Source organism: Haliaeetus albicilla, chromosome 8 (assembly GCF_947461875.1).
Source record: "Haliaeetus albicilla chromosome 8, bHalAlb1.1, whole genome shotgun sequence".
NCBI classification, from domain to species: domain Eukaryota; kingdom Metazoa; phylum Chordata; class Aves; order Accipitriformes; family Accipitridae; genus Haliaeetus; species Haliaeetus albicilla.
In genome coordinates, this window is record NC_091490.1 from 42,417,189 (window position 1) to 42,441,103 (window position 23,915).

The 23,915-nt window shown below is 38.3% G+C and overlaps 1 protein-coding gene across 4 annotated transcripts in view; it reads right to left on the reverse strand.

The window, feature by feature from the left end:
- CPAMD8 (C3 and PZP like alpha-2-macroglobulin domain containing 8) overlaps positions 1 to 23,915 on the reverse strand; it is a 58,513-nt gene that overhangs the window by 30,154 nt on the left and 4,444 nt on the right. For 2 of the 4 annotated variants that reach the window (XM_069790355.1, XM_069790353.1), the window contains exons 4-26: positions 21,787 to 21,952; positions 21,604 to 21,656; positions 21,105 to 21,122; positions 20,061 to 20,115; positions 19,813 to 19,926; positions 18,896 to 18,980; positions 18,519 to 18,627; positions 17,819 to 18,046; positions 17,478 to 17,648; positions 16,971 to 17,099; positions 14,517 to 14,706; positions 13,051 to 13,223; positions 12,792 to 12,941; positions 12,517 to 12,678; positions 10,322 to 10,464; positions 9,242 to 9,307; positions 5,811 to 6,042; positions 5,019 to 5,172; positions 4,277 to 4,419; positions 3,746 to 3,797; positions 2,769 to 3,067; positions 2,120 to 2,345; positions 1,391 to 1,567 (exon numbers count right to left, since the gene is read on the reverse strand). In XM_069790355.1, coding sequence (XP_069646456.1) covers positions 1,391 to 1,567; positions 2,120 to 2,345; positions 2,769 to 3,067; positions 3,746 to 3,797; positions 4,277 to 4,419; positions 5,019 to 5,172; positions 5,811 to 6,042; positions 9,242 to 9,307; positions 10,322 to 10,464; positions 12,517 to 12,678; positions 12,792 to 12,941; positions 13,051 to 13,223; positions 14,517 to 14,706; positions 16,971 to 17,099; positions 17,478 to 17,648; positions 17,819 to 18,046; positions 18,519 to 18,627; positions 18,896 to 18,980; positions 19,813 to 19,926; positions 20,061 to 20,115; positions 21,105 to 21,122; positions 21,604 to 21,656; positions 21,787 to 21,952 — 3,295 coding nt within the window. Of the gene's footprint in view, positions 1 to 1,390; positions 1,568 to 2,119; positions 2,346 to 2,768; positions 3,068 to 3,745; positions 3,798 to 4,276; positions 4,420 to 5,018; positions 5,173 to 5,810; positions 6,043 to 9,241; positions 9,308 to 10,321; positions 10,465 to 12,516; positions 12,679 to 12,791; positions 12,942 to 13,050; positions 13,224 to 14,516; positions 14,707 to 16,970; positions 17,100 to 17,477; positions 17,649 to 17,818; positions 18,047 to 18,518; positions 18,628 to 18,895; positions 18,981 to 19,812; positions 19,927 to 20,060; positions 20,116 to 20,649; positions 20,781 to 21,104; positions 21,123 to 21,603; positions 21,657 to 21,786; positions 21,953 to 23,915 lie in introns of those variants that run through there. The other 2 variants (XM_069790356.1, XM_069790354.1) reach the window with 2 other exon arrangements.

Consider the following 23,915-nt stretch of genomic DNA (forward strand, 5'->3'; position numbering starts at 1 on the left):
GATAGTGGCACAGACTTTATGTCTTGCTTGCTCTTCTGAAATCTTCTTTTTTCTAAACACTCCTCTAGATGCTTGGACTCACTGGAGAGGTTCACCTTTCCAGTTTTCACCTGTTCACCTGCTTTGGTAGAACTGCATTGTGGGAAAGTAGAAAAATTACTGGCTAGTTTAGCTCAGGCCACTTCTAAAGATTAGGGAATATATGGGAATTGCTGGGTATCAGCACTTTCTATGATGGATGACTAAGTGATGAAAAAGTTTTCTGGCTTAGTAAGTTACAAAAGCCTTCTAGAGTGAGCAAACAGACTTTCCCCATCTAAACCTTATACTTGGCAGGGCTCCAATAAACACAGAAAAGTTGAAAAGTCTTGAGGATTTCTTCTGTAAGAGTTAATTAGCAGGCAGAGTTTGGAGCCAAAAACCTGGAAGGTTTGCAGATTCATAAAAAGAAACAAAAAGCAAATGATATTGCAAAAGAAACACTGACCCAAACTATTAAAAAACTCTCTTTGTCTTACTGCTATCAGCAAGCACAAAAAAATACAAGTGAAATGACTGTAGCCAGGCAAAGGAAGCAGCACTGGGCTTTTGCTGCTGAATACAAGAAATATATTACATATTACATTTTATATTTATATTTTCAGAGAAGAACCACCTAATCCTGTCACCTCTGATTTCATGACATGACTATTGTCTGATTCATACACAAGACAGCTTTGTCCCTTTGGGCCACTCTTGTTTTTAATGATCTCTGAATTCTTACTTGTCCTGAGAATTGTATTTAGTTATAAAACTATTTTGCACGTGGCTCTTCCCAAACAAATGCTGAGAAAAACAGCACATAAAAAGATAGATTGCTTTGAGCTGTTTAGTGAGATAGGACAGGACACTGAAAGGATAGATAAAAGCCTTCATTATATGTCTCTAAGTTAACTACTTTGGATACTAACTTTTGATTTTGGGTATACTGTTACTAAGAAAATGCTGTTAAAGAGAAAGATCAGAAGAGCCATGTAGTGACTAAAGGACTGGAAAGACAGTTTATGATTAAGGCAAAACACCTAAACATACAGATTTTTACTAAATTTATTTTTCCTTGACTTTCTGAAATGTTTAAACATAGAAATAAGCTGCCTAAGAAAAAAAAAGATAAAAAAATATAGATCAGTAAGCATCTAAACTACGAGTTCTTGAAGGGAAACAGGCTACATATAAAGGGAAAACTTCTTGCCATCAAAATCTGTTAATCTATGAGATTATCCTACAAGAAATGATGACTCCTCATCGCTTGGGATACTCTTGATTAGAAACGACAATGTGATACTAGTAAAACTTTCTTCCAACTTACAAGCCTTTTCTCCTTCTATAAATTGTAAGTGTAATGAGTTACCTTGAACAAGGTAATCAGTAGCTTCACTCTCCACCTCATGACTAAGTTGTTTGGTTTTCTGCAGATATTTCAGGACAAAAACATTAGGAGCAAAGTGGATCATGTTCTGCTCCCCACATCCAAATGGTAATCGCAAAAGATTGTCCAAGTTATTCAATGTAGGACCCATCACATCTCCTGTTTGAAAAAGAGGCAATATGTTCAGCATTAAGGAATTACGCTTTACTTCCTTTTGATGTCTTATGATTAAAACCCATCTGACTACACTAATTTCTACTAGCTACACATAGTCAGCTTAAATAAACTGTATCATAAGTTGGAAGTCCTTCAAATGTTAAGTCTTAGCCCTTCAAGCTCGTGCTGGAATAAAGAAGTTTCACATTTCAGAGTTTGGTTAGCCATAACTCCCCAATTTAGATTACTAGTTTAGAACAGCACAATTTGTGATCAAGATGATTATGAAATTAATACCATGAATTCTAACAGACAGTGCCTCTGCAAAGCCCTCAGACGGTATCAACTTTAAGTCACTGTCAACTCAAACAGGGCTCAAACAAGTGACAAAAGAAAAAAATTATTTGCCCCAGAATTAAGCAGTATATACCTTTGTAACTGCCTATAACCACCTTATCTGGTGTGTATTACTCAAATACTGGTCACAAGTAACAGCTGCAGTATCTCTTCATATTTGATAACTGGTGCCTAGTGATACTTCCTCATAATTGATACCTATTATTGAAGCCGTAGCTCTTTCTGATCCTGGAATTATGTTGTGGGGAACTCCAAGAGTAAATGCTTCATTGTGATTTTCATCAGTCTCTTCTTTTCTCCAAATTTTAAACTCTCCCATTGACCCCCAGCCTGTGGAAAAGCCAATGTACTTCACCTCAAGCTGTTTGGGGACTGTCCACTCCACAATAATAGACTCATTTAGCACCCGAGTACCATGGCCAACCTGAAAGGAACAAAAAACCATGCAGTTCCAAGAACCCACATATATGAAGTCAGTCTGCCATGTGTCCTTGGATCTAGTAACTTATGTGTGTATCAGAGAACACTGTAGATGGACCAGTACATTTCTCTTTCCCACCCACAAAACAATCCAAGGAAGCTTAATAAGAATTCCACAGACTTGACATCCAAGGCTTTCATCACACTTAGCACTAAAAACATCAAAGACTGAGGTCCTGAGAACATAATGTGGCAAGCAGATATGTTCTGATTAAAACAGCCTGCTCAAGACCTAATATAGAAAAAGCAACAGGAACAAAGCTTTCACCTTCTACAACAAGCTTAATGAAAATCTGCCATATGTGTGCTCAAACTCTATTTAAGAGAGCAAGAGACTTCCAGACCATTACATAGATAAACTCACTACCTGGATAATTCCATTTTTCCAGCTGATCCAGAAGCTGCGGAATTCATCCCAGGAGAGGATACCAGCTGTGTCTCTGCTGGTCACTGGCTCACCCATTTTGCTTATGGAAATCCAAGTTTTAGTATTTTGATGTCCACCAATAACAATCTCGGTCATCTCTGCCATGTCATGTGGACCAGAGGACAAGGCCAGGTGAGCATCATTGTGTGCTTTCACAGCAATGTCAAAGTGTGTCATCTGGGCAGGTTTCTGCATGTATTGGTACTCATATTTGTTAGGTGTAGAAATGTGTATTTTCTCTAGTCAGAAAAATAATGGAATATTGTAAGAATTAGAGCTTAGCTCACATACTTCAAAAATAACCCATAGCTAACGGCTAAAATTTAAACAAACAGACCTTTCCTAAGTACATGTTTTTTCCAGCTTCTCTTAAACAAACTATAAAAGTACATGTGGATTTTTCTTCCCATCTCCTATTTATATCTCCTTCCAATATAGAAGATCCTTCAATTCAAACTGCTTAGCTGGATTTCTTATGAAATCTGTAAGTGATTTTTCAGTTCTGATGTAGTGGTCAGAAGCATCTCTGTTTAGCTACTGGAGCCAACTTTGAGCTATCCAAATCTCAGGCAGGATGGACATACTGATTCCAGAACTGAATTTTAAAACATCAACTGAAAATACAGTACAGTCACAGTTACTGTCCACAGTGCTGAATACTTAAACTGTTTCATAAAGTAAAGGAATTTAATTGCCATTTCCAGAAATCACTTGGGCAGTTAAAGCAAATTCATAATTAGCCAGCCAGGTAAGAAAGACTCTTTATTCAAATGTTCCTCCTACACACCATAACTCATCAATCATAGAGAAATGGAAACAAAGATTTTTAATTTTTTTTTTTCCATGAGATGAAGCCACATGTTTCTACTATAACTAAATCAAACAAACTTAATATCTCATTCAAATCATAAACTTACCATTTGGGCAGAAGAACACACTATAGGTGTATTCTCTGGACAGTCCCTCTGGCTATATAAAGACAGAAATTCATACATAAAAATACAGTGCTTGGACTAGCAGTAACAGCTATTCAATTTTACTTACAAAATACAGAAATAATATTCTGCTGCTTACAGTGTTTTATATCCTTTATTGAAAAGTTATTACACTGTATTCTGTTAGCTAGAGGTATGCTAACCACTACTAGCAAATCTCACATCACTGCATATTTCTTAGATTAACAGAACAAGCTTATCTAATAAAATTTCTATCCCTTTTTCTTCTGAACAGCACTGAAGATTCACCAGCACAAACTCAGAATCAAATGGGCTCTTTCTGTACACATACCACTAAAATTGATTATTTCCAATCATGTAAACATACCATAAATCAACCTGAAGTTTCTTATAAACCTAATCACATTTGATTAACTACCTAAAAGCTTTCATGATTTGCCCATGCATTTATAATTTTTTTTTCCAAATTATTACTAATTCATATTTTCTTACCTCAATAATAACACTACTGCGAACATAATCCACTCCCACTGGGGTCCTTTTGTCCATATAATTGTCCTCTGAGTGCTTGCCATTCTTTAAGGTCTGCATCTCATCCTGACAGCAATTAGTTCCACCATAAGCAAAAGCTTTTGCTAAGAAACAGAAGGGAAAATAAGCAGAGATTTTGAGATAGGAAGATCTTCAGGAGTTCAAGTGAAGATCTAAACTAGTTAGATACACTTGATTAACAATACCTCAAATGTTTTGTAATTACAGCTCTCTCATATTACCTTCATTCTGTATTGAACAGTCACATCTAAAACTAGACAATATTTGGATGGTCATGGGGCAAAAAAGAAACTCTTTCCTAGTTTCCAGGGTTGCACAATTACTGTGATTATTTGCTTGAGAGTTGTACAGAATTTGTTCTTATTCTCTTATTTAAAAATTTCCACTGATCTCTTTGGGGAGATATAACAGGTCCAAACCTTATGACCACATATCACACAACAGGAAAACTGATAACCAGGGAATCTCCTGAAGTTTGTTCATACAGCCTCTTCAGTGCATTATAGCTATAGAATCCGTTTCTCAGAAACAAATGAGGTTGAAAAGCTAAGTTGGCAGCAAGTGGAATGAATGATTCCACTTTGAGGTACTAGGGAAATAAGAATTTTCTTCTGAAAAAGGAATAAAAAGAAACACTTGTAAAAATCCCTCAAGCAGCAAGCTATTTTTATTTCTATACTACCAGTGATGTTGCTCAGTCCAAGCTCATTGAAGGACAAAACGATAGAGGTGGGTTTAGCTTCCCCAGGGGCAACGCACTTCTTTCTTGTCAGATGGTGTTTCCCAGGATGCCCAACAAACTTTATGCCTTTTGGAACAGAAATCTTCACATGGACCTGTGAAAATTTTTGAATGCCATTTATTGCAAATTTCAGTTGCAAACCCAACTGGCATATGTGCAAAATCTGAAAAGCACAAAATGCTTAATAAAATCATACTACGCACAGATTATTCACTCTTCAAACCTTCTAGTAATATATTTGACTGACAGCATTACTTTCAGCTCAGCAATTCTCCAGGTAGTTCAGAATGATACTACTGGAGCTAGACAGATAATGAGTTTGAGAAGAAAATATCCAGGGAGACAGGAATTCTTGGAAAAAAAAAAAAACCACAAAAAAACACTACCACATTCTTTCAAAACAAACTACTTTCAGCAGCTTTCTGATTATGACAGAACTTCCTCTCTGTGGTTCAGCATAAGCTTCCTAATTGTCTTCCCTACATTTTTCAATATTTGTATTTCTGAAGCGTTCCAAGACACTTCAGATTACTACAGTTGTTTCAAGCTAAAAGTAAGTAAAGCAATGACATTTTTTCATATTGAAAAGCAATATTTTTATCTTATTCACAGCATTTATGCTGAGCTTATCACTACATTATCCCTATACCTTATCTACTGTAAGTTGTAGATCACTTAGGAAATTCTGATGATAAAACAGAATTTAGTAACAGGAATAAAGAGGGCTGTTACCTCTACACAGACGACTAAGTAATTGTAGACAGTCAGTGGGATTTTGGTCTGTTCTCCCCGGATGACATGGTATGGCAAGGTGAAATCAATGAAGAAAGGTTTAAATGTCTTCAGTTCTGTTTGACTGGCAATGCCCAAACCCTTCTCTTCAGACAGACCCACAGCTTCGGTTATCCAGGTAGTGATGGAGTCTGGCACTTCCACATGCAGCTGTGCTTCTCCCGTTATATTACTACCAAAGAGAACAGGGAATAACACCAGTTGATCAGATTAATGAAATGCTTTTGAATGAAGCTAAAGCACACAGACCCAAACATTTTGGGGAATTCCCTCCAGATCCAAACTTACAAGATAGCATCAGTGTCTGCTTTGAACAACAGCTTATAAAAGGTTCAATGTTTTCTATCAGTTTTTTTGAGACCTATGCACATTTATAAGGGGCAGAACTGCAAGTAGTTGCTTCTGCAAAATACAGCCTAACATACAAATACTTACTGGATTAAAAGCTTTATAGAGTCACTTTTCTTAGAGGCAAATGTCTGCACTAAGTCCAAAAAAAAAAAAAAAAGAAGAAGAAAAGAAAAGAAAGAATCCTAGACCGAAGTCCTGGATAAATAATTTAACAGCTAGCAAAATAAAAGTAATTTTTGTTGGAACCCATTGTCCTTGTATACATTGCCACATTGCAGACTCTGCTTGAACATAAGGGCAAATGAGAAATTTTCCAGACACCGAGTTCAGCAACTGCTTGTCCAGGGGAGAGTATTTTGATTCAGAAACATTTTCTTTGGTTGGTTTTTGGAATGCCTGACTCAGAAATATTTCCAAAAACATAATTTTCTTCCAACGAGGATTGAAACTAATTATTAAAAATCAAATTTCTATTCTGAGTATTTAGCTTTACTGCGCATACCACAACAGGATATCATAAAGCTGGTATCCTCTTCCATGCTTTATAATAATAGAAATTCAATTTTGTTCTGCAGACTTTGCTATTTCCCTCCTGCAAAGAAGCTTTGGCCTTGCCTGGAACAGAAAACATTTCCTCTAAAGCAAGAACAAAAGCTATTTCATGGCTCAACTGGCAGGATGATTGGTGCAGTTATGAGTACACCCTAAGGTTGTTTTCTCTCAAGTTCTTATTTATTCCCCAGAGCTTGATACACACGCTGCTAGCTCTGTAATCTTTTGAGAGCAACGTGCATCTTAGTTGGCATGGAAAACGAGAAAGCAAGATCTTCAGAATAAGCTCTGTGAGTCTACAGCATAACACACTGTCTTTCAACACTGCAATACCGCCTGATTCACATCCAGGACAAACGGAAGAATTGGGCTTTCACCGCTTTTCAGCTGAAGGTTATTCACACTTTCGGCACCAATGAAGTATCTTTACTTTCATCGTCTAAATCAACTGTTTGTAATTTTCAATGAGCCTAAACTATGGTAACTGTCGGTAACCAGGCAGCATATCATGTACTGGTCTGTGTATTTATATCACAGTAGGAAAAGGATTAAAATAAATAGTTTGACAAAAAACTAGAGATCACTATGCCTTTGAATAGGCATGCTAGGTTCAGTCAGTCTCCAAGATGAATGTGGTTCCCCAGCTCAAACTACAGAGTGGTGAGCCTGGGAAATGCACTTGACTTGACAGCACCAAGTTATTTTAACTTCTTTTAAGCACACTAGTTTCTTAATATTTGGGTCTTCATCCTAATTGGAGTTAGGTAGCTGGTACCTGCAATAAACTTCAGCCCTGAAGAGTAAGCAGAAGGGTGTCCTAGCTCCAGAACTGGCAGTATTCCAGTCTGTTTAACCGGACAATTTGTTGCAGCTGATGTTCTTTCCACTGGGATTTCAGCCCATAACCAGCATTAACATTATTTTCACACATGAGGGCACTTACTCTTCTGGGCGGGGGTCCAAAGTACACACACATTTCCAGCCATTAGACCCTCCAGCCAGGCTTTAGGAATTTTTAGAATTGGTTTGGGAAGTTGACATTAGGCTTTTGTTTCTTTTTTGAGGACTGTATATTATAATTATAACTGGTAGAAGAAAAAAAATAAAATTCTTCCTGTTCAAGAGAGTGGAAATCAAGGAATGGTCAACTTAGTTGTTTCTAATGAAATGAAGTGGAGAAAATGCAATCTGCAACTTTTTATTCCACACTCTCCCACCTATAATTAACTGCCCCAGCTTGCTGAGGCCCAAACGGGCACTTCTGGAATTCTTTGTGTATTTCTACAAAGCATATTTCATGCTCAATTGAACAGATTTGAATACACTTGCTGCAAGTTCCTGTCAAATTTAATTTATAATCATTTATTGAGAATGAAGTTTACTAGCAAACCTGGAGAAGCCTTTTAATAATTGCTTCAAATTATCCTAGATGTGCTGTTTCTGGGAAAGATTAGTTATCTGTTTATTCATTTTTTTCAGTTCCAGTTGTACCAGGTGGAAACCATGATTTATTGGGCAGTAAATTAAGGTTTGGGGGAGATGCTCTTGTGTCAGATGAAAGAGAAAGAAGAGGCCTGTGCAATTTAAAAAGCAATCAATACAGAATACTCACCAGTGCATGGTTAGGCTATACCAGCATTTACAGAAGCAGCTATTGTGCCTCCATCTCCTCACACATATTACCCTGGAATCATTTTCCCACTAAAGCATATGCAGGAATTGGTGCTAGAATAGGGGTGGAAAGGAAGAAAAGCACTAGCACTCGCTGAAGTTGACATTTCTGGATTACCCTAGGGTCCAGACCCAACTCATCTCCCACTGTAAATGGAAACTGGCATTTCTGAGGGGCTGATCTTGCCTCTTGACTGTGAACTCTAGCAAGATTTCCCATTCCCCTTTGCTCTTTTAAGTGGTACATAGAATTGTGGTTCATATGAAGATTTTAGCACAGAGCTAGAAGTGCATCATCACTTTATATCTTACAGTCTCTTTTTTTGCAAGAGCAGTCTGACTTTCATTTATTGTGAGGCAAGCTTATGCAACAAGTAGTTCCTCACAGTAGCTGCAAACCTATATCTGCAAACCTATATCCTCACTTGCTCTTCAATAACTTGTGGATACACCCTTTCCAGAAGTGAGCAAAACCTAGAAGTGTGTTGAACCAAACCATTGCTCCTTTTCTTCCCTGAAGATACTCCTCTGTTTGTGACACCACGGTGAACTACACATGGGTTGCAAGGTAGTCACAACTGACACACTACAAGCTGAAGTAAGTGAATACACTTCAAGACCAGATGAAACGTTACAAAGAAAGATTATTGATTAAAGCAGTAATGAAGAAAAGCAACAACAACAAAAAACATCAGAGAATGTCAATGTAACTCCAGTAGGTTTTAAAGACCTTTGTTTTCTGTAGTTGAAGAGGATACAACCCTCTGGATATAATTAAGGGAATTCCCTGTCAATACCTGACATTGAGGCAATGCCAAATCCACGTTTCAGGAAAGAAGGTTCTTTTTCTTTTCTCTGCTCTGCTGGAACAAGAAACAAGTCCTTGGCAATGAATTCTTTTAATAAAACGTTTTTAACAGTAACTGATAAATCAGTGTTATCACCTGAATGCAGCTCACATGACCAACCGAACCCCTAGCTAGTATAGAATCATTAAAAAATGAATGAGTGTATCATCCATAACACAAATTACACGGTCTTTCCAAATGATCCCATCGTGCACACACACATCAAACAGTCTGGAGACATGAATAAGAGTCTAAAAAAAATAGTATAAATAAGATAATCTTAAAAACTGGCGTAAATAATAGAATGTTAAAAAAAATAAAGGTTTTATTATCCAAATTCTTTCACCAAACAAAATCAAAGAGACCATATAGAGCATGTGACTTCCCATGATATTATGATATAGCCTTACTAATGGCAGTTACTACAATCACTAATTTATATTCCCCTCCATTTCTTCTCTTGGAATTGTCTTGATCTCTAATATTTTCATAATTTAGTCCATTTTTCTACACCTGTGATGCTTCATTATATTTTTCTTACACTAACCTCCAAAACTTACTCCGCTAAGAGAGGCCACCAGGTGGTTCAGAACACAAAGGGAAGGCACATCCTCAGTTGCAGCATTAGTCATAATACTTCATGACTTTTTCCTCATGCAGTCCCTCATTTTATTTATTTTGACCACCAGCTGAATGGTCAAAATAATGAGCAATGAGCAACTCTGCAAAACAAGGGCTGGTTTGCAAATATTGAGAAGCAGCAACTAATTCACAGAAAACTAAGATATGCAAACAGTTTTGAATGATCATTTTGAAGAATATTACTTTGCATTTTTCCAGAATTAATTTAACAAAGTAGTGTCAGTTATAATTTTTATGTCTATCAAGACAACGGAAGAGAGTTTCCCCACAACCACCTTGTCTAAACCAAGCAATTTCCTGGAGGCATGGAAGTGGAAAACAACTGAGAATGTAGAAAAAAATAGCTAAAGCTATCATAGACAATATGCATTACAACAAAAATGTTACCTTGGTGCTATTTTAGAATGCATTGTAGCCACCAACGTCCCAGTATGCGGCTGAAAAGCTGGGACAGCCTCATCTGTGTACATGCCTCCATTCTGTCTGTGGTTTAAGCTGACTATATCAGTCATTACAACCAAGCCAGTTTCCTAGACAATAAAAACGAAGACCACAAAACACAAACCAGCAAGGGGGGAAAAAAAAATAAAAATTAAACATGTACCAATAACAAGTTTTCTGAACACAATTCCCCAACCCTATTCCAACATTTATAGAGTAAATTTCAATTGAAACTTGAGGATTTTTTAAAACTTTATATAAAAATGACTGTTAATGTGAAAATATATAGGCACTTTATAGGCAGGGATTTTATGAGAAAGCTCTTGTTTGCTTGGAAAATGCATTTAAACCAATATCTGACACTACTGGGCATGTGTAACTGCCAGGCAGCTACAGGTGAAAAATTATTACACATATTTTTCCCCTAGAATATTACATTACAGCTTTTTACCCTTCCTAAAAGTTTCCAGTGTGTTCTGCTGCAGTTAGCAGGCAGTTCTCACATCAGACATCACCAATTCTGCACTACCAGGAATGCCAAGCAAAATGGAAACTGTCCACACAGCTTCACAGTAAAAATACAGAATTCATAAGAAAACTGTCTGCCAGCTCTGTCCCCTAAATGCACTTATTCATAAGAGACAGCAGTTCCCAGACACCAAAGGGAATATGAGCTTTGTTCTCTTTACATATACATCCAGTTATTATAGATCAGGTATACAGTAATGCATACATACCAGTTATTAACATATGTACCTTTTCCCAACAGTTTATGCCTCTCAGTAAGAAAAAAAAAGCATCACAATAAAAACCCCAACAGATCACAGGGTGAGAAGCAGCAGCGACTCCTGCAGCAGTGGACAGTAACGAGGATTGAGAGTTTACAATTAAGAGATTGAGGCATTGGGGGAATACATGGAAGCCTGTGGTGTTTAAGACAACACAATAGAACAATTTAGCTAAAATTGCAGAAAGGACAAAGAATGATGAGACAGAGGATCTGAAGGAAGCAAGGTTCATTATTATTAGCAGTTATGTGGATTAAAAATGGAAAGAACATAAAACATTAGAGCTGTGACACTGGTTCTCTAGGCCCGTTAAGAGCAGCAAGTAGTAGAAGCCTATGTAAAGAATATAAAGCATGTATATCACAGCCTTTCACGTGGCATCTCCTTACAGCTTCGGGCAATCAGGGAATAGAGATTACGTGCCACAGTGGTGTGGAAGGCAAAGAGGGAGGATGTCAGCAGGGTCTGAAAGGGTGGATGGACTTTACTGTGCAACTGTAGGAAGGGAAGAAAGAGGCTAACAAGCAAAACTTTTCACATAGATCAGGTAACAATAATTTTAATCAAAAGGAAAGCAAGAAGCTAATGGAAACACAGTAGCATGTCTTTTAAAACCTACAGATGACCAAACTGGTTTTAAAGGACTGCATTGTTAGTATCCAAAGCAATGAAGAAATGAATTATTGCATGAGTACATGTAAAAAAAACAACAACAAAAAACAACCAAAAACCCTAACTCATTTTAAATGCCCAGATTGAAAGTTGATGCAAATACAGAGCACATTTCAAAGGAAAAAAATCTTTAAAACCTGGTCAAGTTTAACTATTTAAGGACATCAAACAAACATAATTACTTAAATGTATGGCATGTAAGTAGTAACCTGATCAAGGATACAAAAAAACCATTACTGATCTTTCACACAGATGGCCACAGAAGCTGGCAGAACTGGGGCAGGAAAGAAGTTTAAAGGATTTCCAAAGGATAGTCTAAAAGGCTATAAAAGCAAAGACTCATGTTCCACCTTCCTTCCCTGTCAAAGTAACTGCAGAAGAGACCTGCAAGCTCGCCCGTGACTGGAGAAACTTTCTGGTCCCCTGTCTGATTCTCCGGAGCACCTGCATGAATTCCTTCACCCAACAGGATCTCAAGATTGGCCAAAATCAAAGCACATTTCTCCAATACGTTTGCTGGAACAGTGTACTCTCCGTTCTCAGAAATTACTTTTCAGCCTAACCCCCTAGAGAAACAGCTCTGATGTGAAAAAAAATAATGGCCTATGGAGCTGAAAATAATCCTGCAAACATGAAAGTAAAAAAGACACTCCATAGAGAAGTGAGGCTGATTCTTCCTACTGTAAACGCGAAGCGAGCATCCTTGGTGATGTCCCAGTGCCAGGGAAAGACAGAAGATCTACGGCGTCTACGTGAGGACATGCCTGGCCACCAGAAGTGCCCTTCTTCCTTCGGAGCTCCAAAAGCATCAGACACATCATACTCTGCAAGCTCTTGAAAAACCTGCAGGGAAAGGGAAGAGACTGCTGTCCTTAGGTTTAAAGGTTACTTACTAAAGGTAAAGTGCAGATAGCAGTATTAAGAAAAAGACACCAGTGGCTTAAGCTTCCTTTTACCTGGCTGGCTGTCAGCTGAAAACCTGTCTTCAGCAAGTAGACACTCTTATCCACAGTGGCAATGCAAACACAGCTTGATTTTGCAGCTCTGACCTTGATATTCACAACATCACCAGGTCTGGTCTCATTTGCTGAGAGCGCCACTGCAACCTAGGAATTTAACATTAAATCCCATTATCTTGACTTATAATCAACAGACAAAACTACAAAGAGTAACAACACATGGCTCCTTCCTCTCCACTAGCTACATTGCCAATACCTGATTTTCAAAGGAGGACTTCACAGTGAACTGCAGGCTGTCCGTGACCCCTTCTCCATTCTCCCTGACGTAATACACCAGAAGACGGCCCAAGGGAGCCATGTTGTGAACTACTGAGAAACGGAGGAATGTCATGCAGACTTCGACCTCTGCTGCAGGGATACTGGTAGGTGCTAAGAAATAAATTGTAGAAAGGACAGTTTTATTTATCAAAATCACTTTCTTCCTGCCCCATCCAAATGCTGCGAGGCACAGAACTCTGCATCCAGGAGTTGCATCCCTCCCTTGTTCCTGTTGCACGTGTTCTTCTTGAACTCAGAAACTTTTCCTTTCCTTTTTCTTTTCTTTATGAAAGCTGATAGGCAATTAGCACCCATAACATAATAAGCAGTATAGAGAAGGTGAATAGAGAATGACTACCCAGTGTTTTTCCTGCCATAAAATCAAGGAAATATACAATTAAGTTATCAAGTCATTTAAAATAAACAAAGAAAGGGTATCTATTGCTGCAGAGAGAAAAAGTATAAATGAGTTTGAAAAAGGATTGTGCAGTTTATAGAGTATCATTTCACCAGCAACAGTTAAATAGAATCATAGAATGGTTTGGGTTAGAAGGGACCTTTAAGGATCATCTAAGTTCCAACCCTCCTGCTGGGGGGGCAGGGACATCTTGCACTAGATCAGGTTGCTCAAAGCCCCATCCAACCTGACCTTGAACACTTCCAATGATAGAGCAATCAAGATGTCTCTGGGCAACCTGTAAATACACCACCTTAGAACCAACCTTCAGTGCAGAAAGTTATTATGAATTCTTAAACCGTTGATCACCAGAAGCTGGATGGGTACATGAAGGGAAGTTTTACTTTTTCCCTAATTCTCTGGAACTGGCTACTATTGCAGACATGTTACTGGGATAGACGGACTTTTCTTTGACAGCTGTTGTATGCAACTTCCCAAGTATACCATTCTTTATCCGCCTGCTCCCTGAATTCATCAGATTCATATCTTTCTGTTATTCCTTGTACAAACTAGGAGTCCACACTCCATTTCCCTTCCCCATGCTAACTGCATGATCTTCTCCTTTAGCCTGATCCATGCTGTCAGTTCATCTAACGTCATCTTCCTAGTTTAAGCTCAGCCAGCTTAGTAAATTGCCCCAGCCCCATCATACACTTCCCTACCACTCAGCTGATCCAAAGCCTAGCATATTAAGAAAGACTAGAGTTTTCTTAACAGAGAAAGACAACAGAAAGACTAGAGAAAATTCTCCAAGAGTTATCCCTCTTGAAGAAATTTATCTTTTTTCTACATGACTATGTGTGCAATGGATATAACTATTTTTCTTGCACAAAATTATTCTATGCCCTTTAAGGAGCATCAAATTAAAAAAAGAGGATACTTCAGTTTGTGGAAAGGTTGTTTTTCCCTGAAAATAGGGGCGAATTTGCATTTATGATACTAGCTACCTGTTCCTGGGAAGCGTGTGATATCAATGTTCTTCTCAAAGGGAAAGGTGGCTCTTTTGCTCCTCTGCTGGGTGACGTTACTGGGCTGCAGTCCTGAAAGGACAATGTTGCCTCGCGATGCCACTTCATAATGTAGAGTGAAGTTGCAAGGACATGTAGACTTCACTGCAATCCAAGCCTCCTCTCCTACCTGCACCCAGAGACAGAAAAGCAAAAGATCTGGTCTGTTACAATGCATGCTTTTTATTTATAAAGCACAGAAATCTATTTGGGTTTCAGTCCACAAGAGATGTGAACCCCCTCCTAAGAAATGTATGCATTGAAAAGTATATTACATTAGCAATGTTTCATGGACTTTCTTCACAATAAAAAGGGCCCTGTGTTCAGCTCTTCACTCCCTGCAAATCTAACAGGAGAATGGGCTGGGGCGTTGTATGCATTAATGAAACAATAAAGGAATCTCTGGAATCCTGAAAGTTAAGCCTTTTGGCACAGAGCAGCTGTCAGAATTGGTTGAATTTTAGACACCCCTTCAGTAGTCCAGTCCAAAAAAGAAAGAGATGGGTTGGGGGTGGGAAGAGATGTATGTCTGATAGTCTTTGCAGTTAATTGAGATTATACATGGTGATTACTTTCATATGGCAAATACTAATTCAAACATAATCAACGTGGCATGAAATTACTGGGAATAGATCTAAGGGAAAATGCTTTCAAATTACACAAGTCTTGATATTAATTTGCAAGTCTGGCACTCAAGGAGCTGTCAAACACACAAATAAATGAGAAGAGAGCTTCTTTTTTCTCGGTAAACTCATCTCATGCCTGCAATAGGCTTCAGAGCAGCACACTGACCTCCTGCACTTTTTGTGCACTGAAGTCCTACACCCAGAGGTACTCACTAAGTACTGAATACCCTGGAGACAAAATCCCCCCAAACCCGCCAATCTCAACAGAACAGACATCACTGCTCAGTCATGGGATTAGGACTGGGTCATGTCTGGCTGAGTAATAAACCCTCTGTGGAGCAGCCAACTTTCCTAGGAGCACAAACTTCTTGCTTCTGGGATATGAGGAGCAGCTAACAGTTGTGTTAAGTAGGATTTCTTCAGCAACTTCCACTCCTGATCCTCCTGCAATTTAAAGCATAGCAATGCCCAACTAAGACTGTTAAGGCTGAATAGCAATGTTAAATCCCAATGAAATCTTTTGAAAAACCTCTTTCTTCAGCTCTAACAGTGTTATCTTTCCAGAATGGACATACGGTACAAACTAAAATGGCAAGGCCTTGAATACAAGGAGCTGCTAATGGTTAAATACAGTGAGAATGCCACAGAGTCCAAGAAGTGCCTCGTGACATTAAATATTTGAAGTATTAAGAATTCCCCAGTGCAAATGATGAAACAATTCATTAAAAAATGAATGTAGCTAATTGGAACACCCAGTAAGAGCTGGCAAAGCAGGGAAACAGTTCCCACATCAGCTGGTCATCCAACTCCTAGCTTTCCCACAGAAGAATTAGTTCTAATCAGGTTATAATAAGAACAATGTGTTCAGATTAGCAGTGTATAATCCCCTTTCCATACCTCAGGAAACTTGTAAAAGATTAATTAGCCATTAAACTTCCATGAAATGCAGTGATTAAAAAAATGGTCTTATTTGGATACAAAGAGTCTGAAACCAACCTGACGGATCTGCTGATAATAGAAATCTAAGTGTGTATATTGCCAAAACCCACTTTTTTTTTCTTCCCCCCCCCCCTCCAAGCAATATGCAGACCCTCAGAGCATCTTCCTGGGTAGAGAACAAACCCTAAACAACTCAGTAAAACAATATGCAACAGGAATTGTGGTTAAATCATATCTTTCCTTTAGGAGAGAGATCATGACAACTTTTATATGGAAGGACTACATTTTTAGAGAGGCTCCTACAAAAACTACAAAAGAAAACTATGACTATGGTCATAGTTTATTAAATGGAAGACTAAACAGACCCATCTGAGATTTAAACTGGAAGTTCTAGTGAGACTACATAGCCCTAATTTGGATCTTTAATAATTAAGCTACTCCCACTAACATCACTTCCAATCTTTCAACATCTGTTGACTTTAATTAAAGCATGTAATTTTCACCAAACAATTCATATGTGAGTGTTACTGGAGTTGCACAGAATGAAAATTGTTGTCACTGCCTATATCCACTCTCTCTCCCCATCCTCACAACACAAAGGAGAATGAGATGCTGTGCAAAGCATCAAAGGTACTTCACTTAGAACTGCGTGCAGCCAACACTGAACAACTATTTGATGGCTGAATTGCAGGTACTTCAACCTTTGTAGTGGAAACAATAACAGTCCAGGATCAGAGAAACAGAAATGGCTAGAAATATTTAATTAGAACAAAGTACTTTAAGCCAAGAAATGCAGTTGTTGCCATGATGGAATATGAAGCCAACATACCTGGAAAGGTTTATCTGGTGCCTGGAGCTGGATGTGACACTTGCTGGGCGAGTACCAGCTACTGATGGACAAGTAGTTTGGCAGATATTGATCCCCAGACGGTTTCCCATCAATCGCTGTCACTTTGGTCTTAACAAAAGTTACATCTGAATGTTATGCATGCATAGAAAGCCTGATTTGTACTCTCTTCTTACACTGTATCACCATCTAGCATTTTCTACTTTCCAGCTGTTCATCTCTTGTCATCTTTACATAGCAACAGTACTGTCCAAATACTGGACCCTTACCACTGTGTTAAGCTGTATTTGGAGAAGCATCTTCTCATGATGGTTATCAACATCAGTTCTATTGGCAGCAAGAAACAAAGTAAGTGTTTGCTGCATTTAAATCAAGAAGTTGAAGCTAAAAGGCACTGATTTCCTGTTTGTAGCGCTGATTTATAAAGTGCAGGTTTGACAAGATTAGTTATATTAAAGCCCGCTAATCCTATAAAGAGCTTTCACCCACCTCCAGCCAGACATATTGGGCAGCTGTAGGGATGGAGGGGATTTCAAACTCCACAAGGCCATTTCTTGATACCAGTTCACTTGTATAAACGTTGTCCTTTGGTGTGAGTTCAGCTTTAATTCGGATAGTGACTCTGTCAGCTGGACTTCCATCAGGGTAAGTGACTTCTACCTACACAGTGTTTCATTTATAGAACAACAGGGTTCACATTATAGGCAGTTCCAGTCAGTGACAGAAACAGCAGGTAGGAAAAACACACTAGAACGTGGTGTAACATGCTGAGATCAAGTCAGTATAACCTTATATCAGCCACATGTCAGTGTCTGTACTTTTAATCTTACCTTTCCTTTGTAGGGGAGTCCAGGTTTGAACTGTTTTCTGGTATCCTTGGAGTATTTGATATCAATCAGCTGTTTCTGAACAGGTGTTGAGTCATCAAATGTAACTTGCTTGCTCCCATCAGAGCTGATCACTGTGGCCCAGATATTGACTGTGCCTCGAAAATGTTCTGGAACATCAGCTGGCATCATGTCTTTCACACACACATCGAAAACAGCAGAGCCATCAATCTATGAAGTGTGTTGGGGAATGGAAACATAAGTTTGCATTTGCACTGAAAAAGGGTCTAGAAGCCAAAGCTAAAGTGTAGGCACTTGATAGGAGTTTGCAGCAGTATTTTTTAAAGGATGTGGAGTGGAGGCAATTAATTGGGGAGTGGGTGAAGGAAGGAGGAAAGAAAGCAAGTTTCATTTTCCTCCCCTATCCATAGTCTGGACTGTCAGAGTCCTTCATTCTTCTGTTCTCCCTCAGTCCCATATGCTCTAAAACCAGATTAATACTATGCCAACACATTCTCATCCCCCCAAATCATAAACATATCATGTAAAAGTATGTAATATTTTTATTATGCTGGACCCAATTATTACATTTATTCATTTATTTTCTGATCTCCCATCAGTAATGTAAAATAGAGCTGGGGTATTAACGTCAAAGAGTACAGATCAGGCATTTTATCGCAGGTGACTCAATGGTCTCCCTCACCTGCATGGTCTTGAGGACAGGGTGTCCTACTTCATGCCTATAGTACCCTACGCCATTTATAGTCATATTGACAATTAACTTTCCTGTCACTGGTTTTCCAAATGTGTATCTGAAATGGAAAGAAGATAATGAATAACTTCCAGCTGTTCTCTGTTTTCCTGATGATATCAAGGCTAGTGCCATGTGATCTGCACATCTAGAAAACAGAAAAAAATATCACAGAAGGTTTTCCAGCTTGTTATTGTTAACATGTTTTATGAAGGCTGTTACATAGGAAAGTTTCTGATGATGACCAGAAATCATCTGGAAAATTCTGCAGCAGATGAGACGCAAGCTCCAGTGACTGCAATAAAACTTTATTTGGGACGTGTTCCTACCTGGCATGGACAGTTCCTTTTTCACAGAGTGAAAGGTCACGAATGTAGCGAGGGGGGTCAATCAGCAACTCAAACTTTGGTAATACTACAATGAAAACAAATATAATAGAATCTTGTCAAGGAGATCTTATTGTCCAGGTTATAGCAAAAGCGTACACAGCTCTGACAAGATCACTGCTTATGGTCGGATGAGGGCAGTGTAGCTAATGTTAGACAGGACAACACTCAGCAGAGAATGAATCAACAAAAGTAGCAAACCAAGACCATCCTGGCAAGATGACCCTAGCAAAACACCCTTAGATTTTTACTTCTTTTCAGAGGGATCTGTGTTCCAGGATTTGAGCTGAAACTTTTTCTCTTACATACATGGTAAAGAGGACAACTCGCCACTGACTCCTCCACAATGTGTCAGGAACAGAGCTGAGATATTAGCAGTTGTCAGTGTCTATAAATGCTTGTGTGATCAGGTCAGATGTCATAGATGGTTTTCTGGGTCTGTAAGGATGCCCACCTTTCATCAAACAGAGGGATTTTGAGACTGAAAAGGAGGGTAGCAAAAAAAGAATTCAGAATTCCAAGGAGGGCTCTGGGAAAGGAAGGAAAGCACTGACAGACTAAAAGCATCTTAAAGAGTTTTTTCAAAACAAAATTAAATCTTTGTTACATGAATAGACCATGCAGTATGACACTCCATTTCAGGTCCTTTACTTTATGAAGTGTGGAGGACAGAAACAAAGGGCTTGGTTGAGTTGCAAGTGTCTATGTCCCTGAAGTACATAGCCTCTGAAGAATTTTTCCTCATGACATTTTAAATGCATTATTTCTCAGGTGTTTCATCTCAAGTGAAAAATTTCATAATGTTTTGTTCTTCCAAATGCACTTGGGTTATAGCCAAAGTTGATTTGGATACAACTCACCATATTTCTGAACTTCAAAGGATTTGTTGTATGTGTGCCCCTGCATTTCAGCAAAGATGAGCCATTCACCAAATACTGGCTGATCAGACAAAGGAAAAGTCATATTTACAATACCTGAAAAAGTAAACAACATACTGTGAACTCTGTGTCACTCATCAGCCCTTGTCAAGGCTTATTGAACACAACTCAGTACAAGCAGAAGCAAAGGCAAATAAGAATACACTGAGAAAAGATAATCTGAAACTTACCACAACAAAATGGCTTCAAATTGCTCCACTCTATCATACGAGACCCCCGAGGATCCTGCATAGTGGTTTAGGAATGAGAAACATCACAGTGAAAATGAATATCACTAATACATTTAACTCAGTTTGTAACAAAGAACTTCATTTTGTAATACATACAATTCACTAACAGCTCAAATGTAACTAACATCTGTCAAAATTTTTCTGAAGATACTTTACCAGGGAGTATTTGCTTTCTAAAATTCAGTATTCATTTAAGGACACTGCTTCTGTAACCAATGCACACAAGCAAACACTGTCAAGCAGCAGATCTTCCACCTATCTTAAGACACCTATTTTGGATGGGATGAACTGGCCTCTGAAGACACTTTCTTTCTATTCATAAGGCGAGCTGTACAACTAGCAAGACAATTTTTAGATGACTAAGTCAGATGAAATTAATCCCGCTGGTTTTGTCAGCATTAAATCTGTGACTGAATGCAAACAAGAGAAGAGGGTGAATTCTTCTGCTTGCTGACAGCTAAAGAAAACACATGGTTAAAAAAAAAAGGAAAAAAAAAAAGACTAGACACAGAAGGAACCTCTCATTCACCTCATAAGGAAGAAGACAGGAGCACCCTTTCCTTGCCATGAATTTCTATTGTCCACTATCATAATGTTTGGGTGCAGAGATGAGATTGGCCCTGCTATATCAGCCCAGCCAGATGAAGGATAGGAGTGTGTCTGCATTGAAAAGAAGGGAGAAATTGAGTGGGACTGTTACATTTATAAACCCCAGTGAATCTAGCCAATTCTTCTCAGGCTGAAAAATGGGAATGGATTTCTGAAACTGAAGTAGAACACAAGTATATTTGTTGGTGATAACAAAAAAGCAAGACACAAAGATCAGTTAAAGACACAGGGACAGAGATAATTGCATAGGTTACAGTTGGGAATGGCCATAATGAACTTGAAAAGGTACAGATGTGTGACTTGTTCCTCTTAAGGCTACAAGAATCTTGTGCCTCTACAGGATACATGCTAGATGATTGGCAGACAGATACTCACCACCACATAAGCTTCAATCTGAAAGAAAAAACAAAAGAATAAAAGGCTTTATGAAACAAAGCTACTTTTTCTGCTTCTTGTGATGAACTGCTGAGTAAGCATGGTATGATGCACAAAGTGACAAAGTTTAAACATCTCTTCCTTGGTAAGAGTAGCCTGAGAAACATACATTTCATCCACACATCTAACTGGAAAAGTAATACTTTGCATATCTGTGCATTACCTAAACAGAGTGCAAGTCTGAAAAATTCTTGTGACTGCTTTGGCATAGTTACATTGTATTTACTAGCACTACCAAAGTGTGTATTCTCCTTCAACAGTAACGTGACCAAATGAAAAAAACTAAATTGTAAATAACAACAAGCAATGACAAGATATGCCTAAATAGGTTAAAAAAAAAATCAAATTATATTTCTGCATAAATGTACATTAGAATAAAATACAGGTTGCCAAGTATTCCATCATATTTTACAGTGTGAAAGAAAACAGTTTTCTTTACCCTGTCATTGACTGGCCTCAAGTCAGAAGTCACCATAAAGAGGTTTATCAACACTAAAAAAAGGAAAAGAGGAAATCTATTAGTCATCACAGCTGACACTGAACAGAAGATCTCATCCTAGAATCTACCCTTGAAAAAAAGTTTTGCTTGAAAGCAGCCTAGCATCTGGCAAGGTCACTTTACCTTTCTGCTTAGGTTTATAGACAGGTTTATCAGTCTGGATGAACACTGATGATCCTTTGCTATCAATGGTTACTGTGGTATAGTTGTGAAAAATGTAGCCTTCCTCTGCCAGATGTCGGTTGCCCCAGACTTTTAGATGTGCTTGTCCACGAAGTCCTGAAGGCACCTAGAAAACAGACCATGAGGTGAGGAAGACACAGAAAAGCCTTTGAGTTTTCTGGGGAATATAATTGACAGTGAAGTGAGCAAAGAGCAGCCACCTGCTGCATTTCAGTGTAACTATGTGTTAGTAATAAAAAGAAAATGAAGAACATACTAGATCTTTTACAGTGTATAAACTTCAAAGGATGCAAAGTCATGCTAAAAAACACAGCAGGAAATTCTCTTCTACCCTTTCTTTATCACTCAAGTAAAGTGATATTTGATCTACATGTGCAGCTTCCACTAAAGAAGGTGTGTTACATGGGAAAATCAACAATGTTATGGAAGACACAGCTCTATTGACAGAGAAATAAAAAAAACCACCACACAAAATCACCCAAAACCAAAACACGCATGCTTGCACATTTTCAACTAGTTGCTCAGAGAAATAAGACTTCTAAAATGATGGTGGATTAAAAATTACAAAGCAAAAAAATTTGATCATGCAGAAATATTGTGATAATGTGTCATATTTTGAGAGTGAAAAAAAAAATAAAACAGAAATCTGCAATGACACTGCAATTTTTATTCAGCTTTGAATTATAGTCTTTGGATAAAGAAATCTATAGCGTTTGGTGTAATTGCTGATGTTTCCCGTTACATAGGTCTATATTATACCTTCTTGAAATGAAAGGAGTAGATACTTATGTATTTGTGTATTAGCACAGTAAAGGGTGGGGGCAGGGAAGTATCAAACCCTTTCTAGAATCTAATTCCCAGACACAGTTTAACTACTGGCAGGACAGAGCAGTATCAACATCAGCTATATAGTAATTAAAGAGAAGGCAAAGAAAACTCTGAGGTATGCCACCAAGGCAGAGAAGATCCAATTGGTCATGACAGACCATCACCAAGCTAGTTAGACTTCTGTAAATCAAAGGCTTCAATTTACTTATAGGCCAATGATAATGTAGATGATGCAGTAGTTGCAGTGAAGGCACCTATGCTGTGCCACAGTAATACAATAGAACTGTGCCCAAATACCTGGATCCACTGCAAAGAAAACAGACCATTTTTCTTATGGCACTGCATAGAAAAGACTCATTCAGACATGACCAGCTTCAGTCAAGAGCTAGCGATGCAATATGGAGGTTTTTTTCCCCAGGTTCATAAGCTACAGTGGTTAATCTAGCATACTATCCAGAGCCTACAGCTCTGCATGGTACTAGCTACTGCTATTCCAGAAGTGCATCACAATTTAATATTTATATGATTTGTTCCACTTGGCCCCTTTGCCTCCCATCAGAGATGACGGCTCCAAAGCAAGTCCTGACTAAATTAAGAGATCCGACACTTAAGACTTGTTCTTCAGTCCGGCTCCATTTTGCCTACATTTGAAGTAATAATCTTCCACTGCAAATCACCAAACATCATAGATAATACACCTCTTCCAGTTCCAAATGTTTTGATGGCACTTAATCAACAACAAGACTGAAAACTCATATTGCTTTGAATTTACACCCCACTTTTCAAAGATCTAGGAAGAGGGATGGAGACAAAGGTATGGAAGCAAAGCCAAATAATCTCACAGAAGCCATGAAAATGGCTTCATTTTTCTCTGTATGGTATCACTTAGTCCTACATACAGCATAAACTGAATTACTTCTTTCAATGAACAGCGAACTCTGAACCAGTAGCATTTAGCTCACTCCTTGGCATGAGGAAGGATAACTCACACAAGGCGCAAAGCAGGGAAGATCTTTCACAGGATGTCTTTCTGCTGTAAGAATGACTACCTTTCACTGCACCCCAGATCTCCAGTATCCTAGGGATTCAAATAAAGCCAGATATTGCTTTAAAAAATGTGATTTACTAAGGTAAGAATATGTAGTCTCTTTTTATTGGCTACTAGAACTCTCTTCCAGAATGGCATTTAAATTCATCATTATTTCACTCCACTACAAACCCTCATTGGAAATAAAAAGTTG